Genomic DNA, 14105 nt, shown 5'->3' with positions numbered 1-14105 from the left:
ATGTTGGAAGAAAGCCATAAATAACAAACTACCACATTAATGCAGCTCTTGACTCTGGATTGTGCTTTCCAAAACAGCATTAAGTAAATCCTGAATCTGAAGTCAACTTGGAGAGGATGATGCATAGCATGTAGTAAGAAGAAATAATAACACCAGAAAGGGATTTTACAACTGGGACACCAAGCTATACAGACCATGGCTCTTGAAAGACAGCAGAGCTGCTATAATATGTAAAAACTGTATGGAGAAGACTGACACCTATATCTCCTATTTACTACCTGTACAAGCAAGACCAAGGAAGCGTGTTCTCCTGCCTCAGACCACGCAAGGATTTGGGGGGCTGACTGGCCTGTGCTCTCCTGGGGCATCCTCTACAACTTACAATCGGTGCAAAGAGCAAACTAAATCACAAACAAGTCATTACCTTCCTACTTCCCAATCTTTTCTTCCAGCCTGACAAGGAAAAACTGGCATCTTGGCATCACACTGAACAGCACAACAGCAAGCAATTTCCCTTTGTCACTAAATCAATCAGCCATTATTAAATTCTTCATTAAGGCTGCCCCTCCCCTCAGTTTTCATTAAGCCATGTTTCTAATGTCTGAAGCACTTCCTATTAGAAAGGTGCTAAGGGGAAAGACAAAGGCGAAGAATTGCCTGTATTAACGCCTCGGGGTATCATCAGTACTAAAGTTGATGAACCTATCTAGGTGTTTTATATTACTCAGTGGCAATAATAACACCTCTATCTGTGTAATCATTTAAGAGTTCCAAGGCGATTTCAAATGCATTATCTTAATCTCAAAACAAGCCCAGAGTCTCTGTGCTGGCTTTGTTCCTATTATTTTGGAGATGAGGACACAGGGTCTCAGGGAATTTGAACAGTTTGCCCACAATCACCATGGGAGTACAGCGGGGAGCCTAGATGAGAAGCCGGGTCCTTCTGACACCTCAGTTCTCTCCACACCCCATGGTGCCTCGTACCTAGAACGCAGTCTAATGAATAGCTGATCTGCTTTTTCAGGTCTCGGCGGTATGTATGTCAGAAGACAGATCAGGAAGTCAATACCAACGTGGCACCATGCCAGGTTCCAGGGCATGTTCCAGCCTGGCCCCAGCAGCAGGCTTTGGTGAAGGAAAGGCAAGAAGACATTCATAAGAGTCTGAATAGAAAGAGGAGAAGTCTACAAACCCTAGAGAAAATATGAACTCTGAAATATTCATCTGTCTGGCTTGTGTCACTGAGTGCAGAAGATTAGCTGTCTGAGCCTTGCTTTAGTTTTACTGCTGTGGGAGTGTAGGTGAGTGAGAACAAGTGAATCACGGAAAATGAAACATCTACAGGAATAATGTCTTTCTTTGGGGGAAAAAAGTTTTAAAAAATGTGCACCTACTGCCACCAAAATAAAATAAAGTAAAACAAAACAAAATAGAATTGTAATGGAAAAAATGCAAATGTCAGAAAGGCAACTGTTCAGGGTAGAATACTCTAAGCAAATGTCTGCTAAGTCTTTGTCTTCGGAAGATTTATTCTAGCAACTTAACTTTCTCATTGTCTATTCTGACGTTCAATCAAGATTTTGTAAATGACAGATGGCATTTTTCCGCTAGGTTTATGTTTGTCCTTAGACTTACGTTGATAGCTGTCTACACACACAAAAAAAGTCTGACCAATTCACCTACTAGTTGTATGATCATGGGTGAAATATTTCACCACCCAGTGCCTCAGTTTCCTAATCTGCAAAATGTGGATGTTAATAACACTGGCCTTGTAGGATTTTGATAAAGATTTACTATGTTAATGTTTGCAAAGGACTTAGAAGAGTGCCTGGCACATCACACATGCTATAAAAGTGTTTTAAATCAATGAATAAATAAAGTAATTAATTAAAGCATTAAAATGAGACAATAAAAGGTTGAATTCAGTTAACAGAGAAGGCGATGTTCTCTCGGCACAACACTGTGTAGTCCACAGCTGCCCCTTTGCCCTGAACTTCGAGCGCAGGCAAATCGTACTCTCATTAAGCACTTACAATCTTTCTAGTAGTTATTTAATGTTTCATGTTTTTTCCTCCTAGAGGTCATATATCTCTTGATGGTACAAAGAATATGTCATATGTCTTTATTTGCCCTGTCACCTACTAAATTTCCTTTATATAACAAATGCTCAACTCAGGTGTATTTCAGCATTTATTTATTTATTTATTTATTTAAAATATTTATTTTAGAGACAAAGGGAGAGGCAGAGCATGAGCAAGGGAGTGGCAGACAGAGAGGGCGACAGGGGATCTAAAGCTTGACACAGGGCTCAAACTCACGAACAGTGAGATCAGGACCTGAGTCAAAGTCAGACGCTCAACCACCTGAGGCACTTTTTGTTTTTAATGATTTGAATGGAGTACTGTTTGTTCAGTTATTTGATGTTGTAAGGACCTGACGTACAGGGACATCCTTTCCCTCATGTCAGTAGTACTGTTTATTATGTTAGTAAAATATATGTACTTGCCCTCAGTCATGTAAAAGAGCTCAACCTTTCTAAGAATGGAAGAAATGTGTTCATTGACTAAGGATAACAGTAATTTACTAACTATCGGCTTATGTTTTAAAATATCTTTAAACATTGTTTTAGAGGTATCCTGTCAGTGCAGTGTAGTAAACCTCAAATCCTTTGCTTCTCTTCAACTTTGTTTAAAGTTGTATATCTAAAATATGAAAATAGCCCAGTTCAAGTCAGACCCAATCAACATCCTACTTTAAGGTTGGCACTCTTGGTCTTTGCTGTTATTTCAAGATTATTTCACTAATTACTGTATAATTGCCCCAGTTTCTAGAGACCGTCCTATTTTTTTCCAGAGATTCGTTCCAATATTCCACTAACATTTCGCAGGACAATTTTTTTTTTCTTTCCCATTTTCCATGGTATGAACCAAGGGCATAGTCTGGAATAAGATGCAGTTTCCCAAATCTTTGTTAGAAGAGCCTCCTTATAAGGAAGCAATACAGAGAGGTTCTGCTGGAACAGAAGTGCCATGGAATCCGCACATGCTTTTCCAGTTTTGACTGAATCTCAAAACCCACCCATAACATAGCACAATGATGTCTCCAGGGTTTGAAAGGTAAGGATTCCTGACCTTGACACGATATATAACACCTTAAAACAAAACGTTGAAACATAAGTAAATATAAACTTTAATAAACTGAGTCTTCAAAAATCAGGCCCCAAGATGAAGCCTATTTTCTTTTGTTTGTTTTTTTTGTTTTGTTTTCAAGATCACTGAGTGTGAGTGTTTCTCCCTAATTATCTAGTTAATTGTGCTTGACCGTTCCTAGCAATTTTTACTTCATTTTGTTTTATTTCATAGCACACTTCCAGAGAAGAATAAAACTTCATGGTGGGATTAAAACAAATCTGTATAATCTATGTCTATCTTAAAATTTTAATCTATTATCAACCTAACCTTCTTTCAGTTTGGAGACTGACCACATTATTTTAATAAATGTGAGCAGAATCATAATTCAATCTGAACTTGCAAACATTATCATTGTCTTTTTTGTGAAAATGCCACACAATAGGAACAAACAAACTACAATGATATGTTTTTTTAGGCAAATTCCAGGATGTTTGACCTGCTAGTCTTCTATCCCTTCCAGAGCTTCAATACTGTAAGTGATAATCAATGTTTATCATGACAAGCCAAACATAATGCAAGACGGTCAGTGCTTCTGAATTGCCACTATATTAGGAGTCGTTTATTTTAGCTGTATGTAATTGTTTTCTAAAGGTTATTAACCAGCTTCCAGATAAATGCTTGTTTGCTGTACAAAAGTGTAGAGGACTACTCTGAATTCTAATGAGGTAAAATGCTACTTGCATGCTGACAGCCTACGGGCCAACTATCAGAATGGGTGTCATCAGGACGTTTCAGGTGACATAATTTCCTCACGAGTGTTTGCAAGAACTACTGTCCAGTGAATTTCAACTTCTCAGATACCTGCTCTCATGCTCTAGGGTCTAAACTGTGATCTACTTTCATTCCAAACGTCCTTTTCTTAAAGTAGTATGATCCCTTCTAGCTTCAGTGTTACATTATCCTCACGTTCTGTTGTTGCAATCAAATGGACAGTTTGAAGGTATCTGTAGAGTCCTAATCAGGGCACTATCATCCAGGAAAGAAATACAGCACATGATATGTGGAAGATTATTGCATCCTAGTGATGTGGTGTAACGATTCAATTGTTTGTAATTTTGTGGAATTTGCTTTTGTTTTCAGAAATTATGTTAGACAAACTGAAAGAAATGAGATGAAATTGTATGAATCTTTACCAAGGTAGAGCCTACTCAATAAATGTAATAAGTAATCTGAGCCTGTTCTATCCTTTTGAGAAAAACCACAAATCACACTGAAAGTCATTTTGACATTTCAGTATTTTAATTATTTTTTAGATATATTAGAATGTGATAATGCTGTGAATATTATTATTTTACCTTAGTCTTCCTGAAGATTCCATGTCTCTTATAAAAGCTTTGGAAATGGTCCAATTCTTTGCAATAACCTGAAACTGACCTGCACTACATTGCAGTGGAAAGAGCCACTATTTTATTTATAGTCACCAGCTCACACACATTTACTTTTGCTAGTCTCCCGAGGAGCACAGAAAACTGTCCTACAAATTTAACATAGGAGAAAGTATATATAAGATAACTTCCTACTTAGAATTCTTTCTTTTTAATGCGTAACTCACTTCAACTCAATATAGATTTGCATTAACTCTAGGTCACGTGCTATTGTAAATATAATAACATAAGACTTCATCTTTTTTGTTATACAGATCAGTTATTTCAGAGATCTTTACAAAATTTTTCAAAATTCATTAAAAAAAAAAATCTTGCTTTTCCCTTGGGAGGTTGGAAATAACCTTATTTCCAAATAAAGGAGACACTTTCTTCTACCTTGTTTCTGGAATTTCCCTGTGTAACCTTGGACATTCCCACCTATTGTTTCTTTAAAACAATGCTATTTTATTTTCTTTAAAACAATGCTACTTTTCAAAAAAGTTGTTGAAAGCCAGGCAATTCACTGAACAAGGAAGGTGGTCCAAATCATGATCAGATGTGCAGTCTTCTCAAGAGACCCAGGTTGTTTGGTCTGGAAGGATGAGAGCAGGATCTGACTCCCAGAACAGGGAAGGCATGGGAACGAAGAGAATTTGGCAGGTAGCATGTTCACCTAACAGAACAGCAGTAAGGTAAACATCGAGGGAAGGTGACACAGACTTCTGTAGAAGTCCAGTCAGTTAAAAATTGAGGCTGCGCAGTGTGGGAAGGAAAAGGATTCAGACCAAAGGTAGGAGAAGGGCTGCTGAGACCCTGATACTGCAGAAAGGTATTGCCAGAAACTGTCCTGCAGGCTCCAGGGCAGTTCTTAGACACATATCTCAATGATAAAAGTTTACAGAGAATGTTAAGACGATAGAACTGATGATCCACTAGTCCTTGTTATTAGATACATGTAGATCTGAGATAGGGGGCAGGTAGGAATAAGGAGGGAAAGATTTTTTTAAGAATATAGGAGGAATTTTAGACAAGCTCAAAATAACTTGTGTACCTTCTGTTCTTGACATTCTATAACTTCTTGATTATACCTGTTTATTTCCAACCATAGAAACAGAATTTACAAATTTTAGCCTAAGGGTCCTGATAGAGTATTTTTTTATAAGAAATAGCTTCTCATTTTTAATTTCACACGTATGAGATTTTAATGTTTAAATTATAAAAATAATTTTATATACCAATTAATAAATCATCACCCATTATGGATTTCCAAGGAGATAGATTCTGATTACTAGTAACCTATCCTTTCTATGAAAGAATGAGATAGAGAGCTATAACATATTCTTTAAATCTGGAATATTAACTTCCCATATAGAGGAGAACTCTTTCATCTTAATTAGATTTATGTCAGTGTGAATATTAGTTCACTTATAAAGATAAGTGAATAAAGGTCTGATGTATATGCAAGTTTCACTGAATGCAATCTGCCTCTCTAAGATCTTTAACAGAGAGATTTTGAGATATATTTAAATATAAAATTTCCTTAGCTCCCATTTTACTGTAGCTCACAATAAACAAAATGCCACTCTGATATATGGATTAGGTTCTTTCTTGAAGAAATTTTTCAATTTTGATATACACAATAATTGATTTGCATAACCCTACAATGTCCATCTCAGATGGGAAACAAAAATTTCTTAAAGAGAAATTGTGGCCAAATAGTGGCTTTTCTTGGTCCTTAAAACTTTGCCACCTCATAAAAAGTAGAGTGAGATCTTTATAAATAACCAAAATAAGAAACAGAACTCTATTCCCCCTCAATAGCTAACTCTAAGTTTCTTCTTAGCTTTATGATTCTTCAGGTAGTAATTTGTCTTTATATTTATCTAAAAGAAATCAGAGTAGTTCTCAGAATTACAGGGAATAGGTGACTATATAAAGAGTAAAAAAAAAAAAAAAAAACCAAAACCTGTTAGGGGCATCTGGGTAGTTCAGTTAAGCATCTGACTTCGCCCAGGTCATAATCTCATGATTTGTGAGTTTAAGCCCTGTATCTGGCTCTCTGCTGTCAGCACAGAGCCCACTTTGGATCCTCTGTCTCCCTCTCTCTCTGCCTCTCCCCTGCTCTTTCTCTCTCTCTCTGTCTCTCTCAAAAATAAATAAAAATATTTTTTAAAAACTTAAAAAAAGTAAAACCCTGTTTAAAATATTAGCTCACATTCTAAGGTTTCAATAATCCAAGAAGCCTATCTAGAAAGCTGTAAGATCAATAAACTTTCTCAGTAACTGTAAAAGTCTTTTACAATTGTTCGTGAGATGTTTTCAACTAACCAGATGCATCAAAAGTCACCATTCACAGAACTAAAAATACACCAATGTTATAACAACCAGCTTCTTATGATTCATAGTTCTGCTAACATTTTTAAGTCCCATGAAATATATTTAGCTTTGAACTTAATTGAAACTACCTTACACAAGAGTCTTTCATAATTTTTTATATCTTTCAGTCTGAGAAAATAATTTTGACTGAGCAAGTGGAAGAGTCCCTCTCTGCATCTTGCTATTATAATGTAGATGAAATAAAAATATTATTTCCCCTCCATTAAAAAGCAATAGAGCTCAAAAGTCTACCAACTGACATATCTGAACATTTTCCACTCCCTTACAAAAGATGAGAAATCACATCAGACAGGAAACACATTCTTTAGATTAGTGGCAGGTGTAGAACACACACACCAGTCAGCCTTTATTTTCAGTGTCAGCAGGCATGCTCAGCGAGAGGGCACAACTCTTCCTTTTCATTGAAGTGACACACATCGTATTATTCCTTCATCTACACATCACCAAGCAGAAAAGTTCCCAAGCCACAAAACTACTTGATCTTGCTTGAACACCACGCTATTCTTTAAAAATAAAACTTCAGTGCTAAGAAGAGGGATGATGGTGATGGTGATGGTGATGATGAGGATGATGGTGATGGTGATGACAGTGATGATGATGATGAATTTAGTTTAAGAATTTCTTTAGGAACAAGGAGGAAAAGTGGTCTCCACTCTCAGACTCATTTTTCCATAGAACAGTAAACTTATTCAAGAGGTGAAAAATATAGCAGCTGTATTTAGAAGGCGAATGATTCAGATTGCAGCACAATAACACAGTTCTGGAAAACACTTAAAACTGCAGTAGAAACTAGGTGCTCACGAAGCAAGAGTTTCAAAGGTAAAAAGAAAAGCCTTTCTTCCACTGCCCAGGATGTCCACCAAAACCTCATTTTGTAGTTTCAGTTTCTCTTCCCCTCCCCATGAACCAAATAAACAAAAACACCAAAGCTGTAAAACTATGACATGACATGACTCAGGGTAAAATCCGGAAAATGGGGGAGTAAAAGAATCCCTAGTACAAGTTTGAATTTAGGATTTACCTGCTCTGATCCCAGTTGGCTGCAAAAAGGACTAGAATCTTCCTGCCATAGTGGTCCAGATTGGCCAGGCCCCCAGGGAAGCCATCTTTCAGTGCCTGCTTGATTCCAGGGTCAGTGGCCTTGAAGCTTTTGAACATGTCCAGGTTCTGCTGCCGGTACTCAAAGTACTGGGCCAGAAGGCGGAAAGCTTCAAAGTGATGAAACTTCCTGGCCCGCAAGAAGCGTAAGATGAAGGCATCATCTGTGCGCAGAAAGCCAATGTCCGGCCTGGTGATGACCATATCCCTCACCTCCTGGATGTCCTGGTGCAATGTGTCTGGGTTCTCATTCAGCTCCAGGCGAGCTTTCTCCAGGGTCTCAGGAGAGAGACCAGCTTGTAAATGAGTCATCGTCCCGCTTGTTCCTGAACCTTCCCTTCCTCCTGCTGACTGTCCCACAACAGACCTGGCCCTTGCCACCACCACACTCTGGCCTCCAGACCTCCCTGCCGCCTGCTTCCTCTTCTGTACAGGAAATTGTTTGTCTTGGCGTCCAGACCAGTACCCTGTTGCTCCTGCTTCTCGGCAGCTCTTTTGTGGGAGTACGAACTTCTTTTCCCACCGCCTAAAAACAACACCTCACTTTGGTTCCCTCTTCCCTTTCCTTTAAAGAGCTGTGGACCTCTGGCGGGCCCAACACTCCTTGTCCTTCCTCAACCCTAACAAAACACCCCTAAGCCCACCCAGCACGGTTGGCACTGATCTTGATGCTGTCCTCTTCTCTTCCAAGATGCAACAAAAACAACCCCCACGCACATCTCAGCCCCAGCTCTGTGATGCTTCTGCGGTCCCTACTGAAGGATGCGCCTGCCAGGGATAACGATGGGAATTCTGATTAATAATAAGGTGGCTCTTCAGCGCTGAGCTCCAGGGCGGGGAGAGAGCGTCTTTGCCAGAAAGAAAAAGAGAGAAGGGGGGGGGGGGGATTATTTTTCCTTATGCCTATTTAAAGATGTTATTCTTAAAAGACATTTGTGGGATTTTGTTTAAAATGATTATGATCCAATTAGGCGGAGACTCTGCAGATAGCGCACCTTCCCTCCTCCCTTCCTAGATACACCGTGATCTCAGAAGGCACCAGAAGGGTTTTGGTGGCGTTGGCACCAGCGTGGGCTACCCACCCCCCAGCCCCACCCGCAACTTCTGCCTTCCTCTAACCCTTTATTTCGACGGAATTATCCCGGGGGTGGAGGGGGGAGGTGGAGGGAGGAGGGGGATCTTTCCCAGAACACACATTTCAAATGCGAGGTTGGGGGCGGGGGACGGGGGGAGAGAAGGTAGAGAAGAGGAGTGGAGGATAAAATTAAAATGTCTCTACCTTTTCTACAAAACCCCAAAGCAAGAAAGAAGAGCGGCGGGCTCCTACCAGCAAACCCGGAGGCGGGGACGCTAAGCAATGCGGCACTCCCTGGCATCCATCAGCCCCGGCTTCGGCGGCGGCGGCGGCGGCGACAGCAGCATCAACTCCTCTCCGCGGGATGGAGCGAGCAGCGAAGAGGGGCGGCAGCTGGGACCCGGGCCGGAGACGCACTGGGGAGCAGCCGCGACCACATCGTCAGCCAGCAGCCCGCTGCCTCTCCCAGCGGGAGGGTGGGGGTGCGGAGCTAGGGCCACCGGCGTCCCAGGTCCTCGCCCGGCCCGGCCATTCGCGTTCCCGGGAGAGGAGAACGAAGGGACCGGGGTTCGAACGCCTGGATGGACAAGGCCACGCCGGCTGCCGCCGCCTTTGTGCGCCGGAGCCGCGGGGCGGTGGGCGCGGCGGGGCGGCAACTGCGGGGCGCGGGCCTCTCCACGGGGGCCCCGGGCGGCGGGAGTCAGGCGCGCCCCTCCGGGCTCTTGCTGCCGCCGCTGCTGCCGCTGCTGCTGCTGCTGCTGCTGCTGCGGCCCCGGCTGCCGCTGCTAAAAGAGGACTCGGCTCAGCCCAACTCCTCTCTAATTATCCCAGCACAGATCTGGCTGCGACGTAAGCGCTCACTCAGCTCGCGCACGCACCCCGCTCCTCTCACCCTGACTCCGCTGGGGAGGACTGCGATTTCCGCCGCATGCAAATATCCTGAGCCCCAAGTTTAGCCTTCCCCTTGTCCCCACTCCTCGGCAGGCTACTCGAGCGGGCATCACCTGGCCAGGCGGGGGCATCGACGCCTCGCGGCCTCCACACGCCCCTCTCTCACCCTTTGTGTGCAAGACCCCGGAGTGGCCGGCGAGTAGCTGTTGTAGATGGCAATGCACACGAACACACATTTTCTAAGTCCCTTAGGAGATCATTTCGATGTGGGAAGTACACAGAAATATTTTGTACTTTTTGCATTTGTTGTTGACAGATATGTTTAATTTAGAAAAGGAGACCAGAGTGGTCCCAAAGCTTTGTGTTGATGATTACACCTCTGGAGGAACTTACATGAATAGTATTTCAACGATGAATTCTGGCTGCTGACTTACTATTGAACAGAATGGAAATGAGCACCGGGGCAAAAAACAAAAACAGTCCCAGAGGAAGGAAAAATAGACACTTCTCATCTCGTAATAAAGCATATATTTCTGGAGACACATGCAATCATTCTCTTTAGTGTTACACACCTGTATACTGGAATCATCATTAAATGAACAGTCTTTCAACCTCAGATGACTGTCTAAGGGTTTGAGGAAAGGGATTGTTTTCTCTTTTCAAAGCACAGCATGTTTTACTGCGCATGTCCCTAAGAGCAACTTTTGGCTTACAAACTAGAATAGGGTCCTAAATTCAAGTCAACTCAATGCAACAATTATTTCCTGAGCTCCACTGTGTGGGACGTTCTTGTAGATTCTATGGATTAGCGGTCTTGAAGACAAGTAAACATTGTCATCCTTGATGACTGTTAGAACCCTCAGATTACAGGCACACACTTCTTATTGTTCTTTAGCAATGATGTTCACCAAAAGAAAAAGGAGAAGGATGACAGACCTCTGGAATTTTATTCATTAATTTAATGCAAAGTTTAGTAAGAACCAGAATAAAAGAATACATTACATACACACACACAGTCATTACTCCCAAGGAATTTACACTTTAAATGGGAAGGCAGAAAATTACACACACACTCACACACACTATATTTTTTAATATAATGTATATTTATTTATTTATTTAATGTCCTTCTAGGACTTTATGTAATTATGACTCTTCAAAGGCATTCTGAATATAATGTGAACTATCAACATAATTTAATTCACAGTTCAAAAGATTTTGAAAGGTTTCTTTTTGGCCAATATTCTAGAACTTGAAGAAAATTTGTCTCCTGTGGATTCTATAAAGAGATTTTCTGAAGAGGTTCCACCAATATGGACAGACAGTTCTTCATGGCTCTCTTGTGTTTCTGAGTGTCATAGGAGCAGGGCACAAACTGCCCTTTTTCTCCTATCTTTTCAAGGCTGTGTATACAGTGTTAGTACACAGCCTTGGAAGAGATTGGAAGCTAGAGATAGTACCTCCATCTGAATGAAAGTTTTGCTTAGAGCTTGGAAAGATAGAGGTAGTATCTCCCTTCTTAGCACAGGGCAGGCAGGTTTATTTTGGTCCCCTGTTCTCAAAGCTACTGTCCTGTAACACCACCTACTATGTGGGCCAATAACATCCGACCCTCTTCCCTTAGGCTTGTGAGAATCAGGGCTTAGGAAACAAGCCTAAAATATGTTGGTGCTTAGACTACTTGCTGTTCCTGAGTAATAAAGTTGTTTATCTCTAACTCAGAGGTTTTGCAACTTCCACAGCATGCATGAAACTCTGGCCAGCTAACCTGTTAGCTTGCAAGTAGGCTTAAATCTTAGAACCTAAAGGTACTTAAAAACCAATTACTTAATTTTGTTCTCTGAGATGGAAACAGTAGACCATATTTTTAGAAAGGAATTATAAGATAAAATTTACTTTGTTAGTCCAAAGTATGGTGTGACCTATATTTAGTGATTATATTTTTATTATTTATAAATGATAGGCTTCTTCAAATAGGTTCATTTTACTATATCAATATATGGTGTAAATTGCCTCTATTATGCAGTAGGTTTGTTGGAATAGGTCAGACACTATATTTTTATTTATATATATTTTATATATATAATATATAATATATATATTATATATTATATATATTTTATATATAAAATTCTTATATATAAGAATTTTCTTCATTATATTTACAAACTATTAAGTCCTCACTCTGATAATTTTACTCTTATTCTCCCTCTACTCTTACATTTGAAATCAGTTCTGAAACCAAAATAAATATGCAAAGTAACCTAAGAATTAAACAAGGTGTTTATCCAGATGACTTCAGAGTGTTTGATTCTTATTCAATATTAATTTACCTTGCCAAATTAATGCAAAGTAATGTAAGAACTAGAATAGAAGAATAAATTAACTAAAGGATTAATTAAAGTATTATTGGAAAAAATAATTAAATTAAGGACTTCTGGTGTTTTCAAGCAACCTTAAACCACAATTTGGTTTGCTATTATATTTAAAGTGGACATAGTAAGTAATTTACATTTTAAAATACTTTATCCCATTTACTGTTAAATAAAATACACATGCAGAAAGGGGCACAAAACAAGATGCACAGCTCAGTGGTATATTACAAAGCACGGACTTGTGTAAATGCCCACCCCAGTTAAGGAATAGAGCATTGTCAGTACCCACATAGCCCTTCTCTCCTCACCTCCTAACTACTTGCCTTGCCTTCCAACAAAGGAAGCTACACGATCTTCATTTTGAAGGTCATCACCTCCTTGTTTTTCTTTAAAATTGTACAAACTAGGTGGCTGTGCACTACAATTTAGTTTTTCCTGTTTTTTTTAACTTAAATGAATGCAATCATTCATTTTAATTTTGTGATTGGCTGTTTTCATTCAGTGTTACGTTTGTGAAAGAGGGCTCTTTTCTCCATGTTGTTGCATGTAGTTAGTTCATATTTGGTGATGATGCATGGAATTCCATTTTATAAACAATATTCTTGTCTATTCTACTGTTGGTGGAGATTTGAGTTGTTTTTCTATTTTGGGCTATTATGAATCATGACATATAAAGATTCTAATATATGTCTGTTGGTGCACATGGGTATATGTTGGAATGAAACTGCTGGGTCATGTGGGATGAGCATCTTCAAATTTACTAAATGACACCAAACTCTTTTCCAAATGGTTGTGCTATTTCACCCTCCCCCCAAAAGTATATGAGATTTCTCACTGTGCTACATTGTGACATATCTTATTATTATCCATCATTTTAACTTATCCCATCTGATTTTGAACAGGCATGTTTGTATGGTAGTTTGAGTATAATTTCCATGATTTTTAATGAGGTTGAGCAAATTTTCATATTTTTTGGCCATTTGTATAAACTTTGTGTGTGAAGTGTCATTGCACTTTTAATATGGTCTCTGATTAGTATAATTTTAAATTTTAAAATAGTTCAATTTTTCTTCAATGAATAGTATTTGGGGGGTTTTGTTTAAGAATATCTCAAGGTCACTCACATATTCTCTGATAGTACCCGTTAGAAGTTTTATTATTTTTGCCTTTCATTTTAACCTACAATCTACCTGAGACTGATTTTAGTGCATGGTGTGAGAAAGGGATAGAGTATTGTTTTTTTTTTTAATATGAATATCCAGTTGACTCAGCACCATTTATTGAGACTGTTTATTGAAAAGACATCTTTTTCTTATTGAACAGAAGAGCTACCATTGTCACAAAATAATTGTGCATATATGCATAGACTGAATTCAATATAAATTTTAAATTTCACAAGACATCCTTGTTTTATAAACCAATGTTCCTCAACGGTTTGCAAAATGTGAGCTTCAGACCAGCAGCATTAGCATTACCTGGGACTTTATGAGAAATGTAAATGCCCACCTCTGACATCTTGAATCAAAATCTTGGGATGGGATCTCACAGTGTTGTCTGGCCAGCCTTTAAAGTGACTCTAAATTACATTAATATTTGAGAGTCATTGCTCTAGATTTACATACATGTGTATCCTTTTCCGTGTTCTTTATTCCTTCTACACAAGGAGTTTCCAGAAATTCTGAGTTTCCAAAAAGAATTGTTCTTCTTTTACCAG

General features: G+C 39.5%; 1 protein-coding gene across 1 annotated transcript in view; it reads right to left on the bottom strand.

Moving 5' to 3' along the window:
• The window catches only part of CLVS2 (clavesin 2), a 70971-nt gene extending 61237 nt beyond the window's left edge, over positions 1-9734 (bottom strand). The window contains exons 1-2 of the mRNA XM_043592238.1: positions 9378-9734; positions 7974-8898 (exon numbers count right to left, since the gene is read on the bottom strand). Coding sequence (XP_043448173.1) covers positions 7974-8362 — 389 coding nt within the window. The 5' untranslated portion in view covers positions 8363-8898; positions 9378-9734. The remainder of the gene's footprint in view (positions 1-7973; positions 8899-9377) is intronic.
• Between the last annotated feature and the right edge of the window lie 4371 nt (positions 9735-14105).

This window comes from Prionailurus bengalensis, chromosome B2 (genome assembly GCF_016509475.1).
Source record: "Prionailurus bengalensis isolate Pbe53 chromosome B2, Fcat_Pben_1.1_paternal_pri, whole genome shotgun sequence".
NCBI lineage: Eukaryota > Metazoa > Chordata > Mammalia > Carnivora > Felidae > Prionailurus > Prionailurus bengalensis.
Note: the sequence above shows the minus strand (reverse complement) of the source record. Positions and strands in the feature narration are given on the sequence as shown.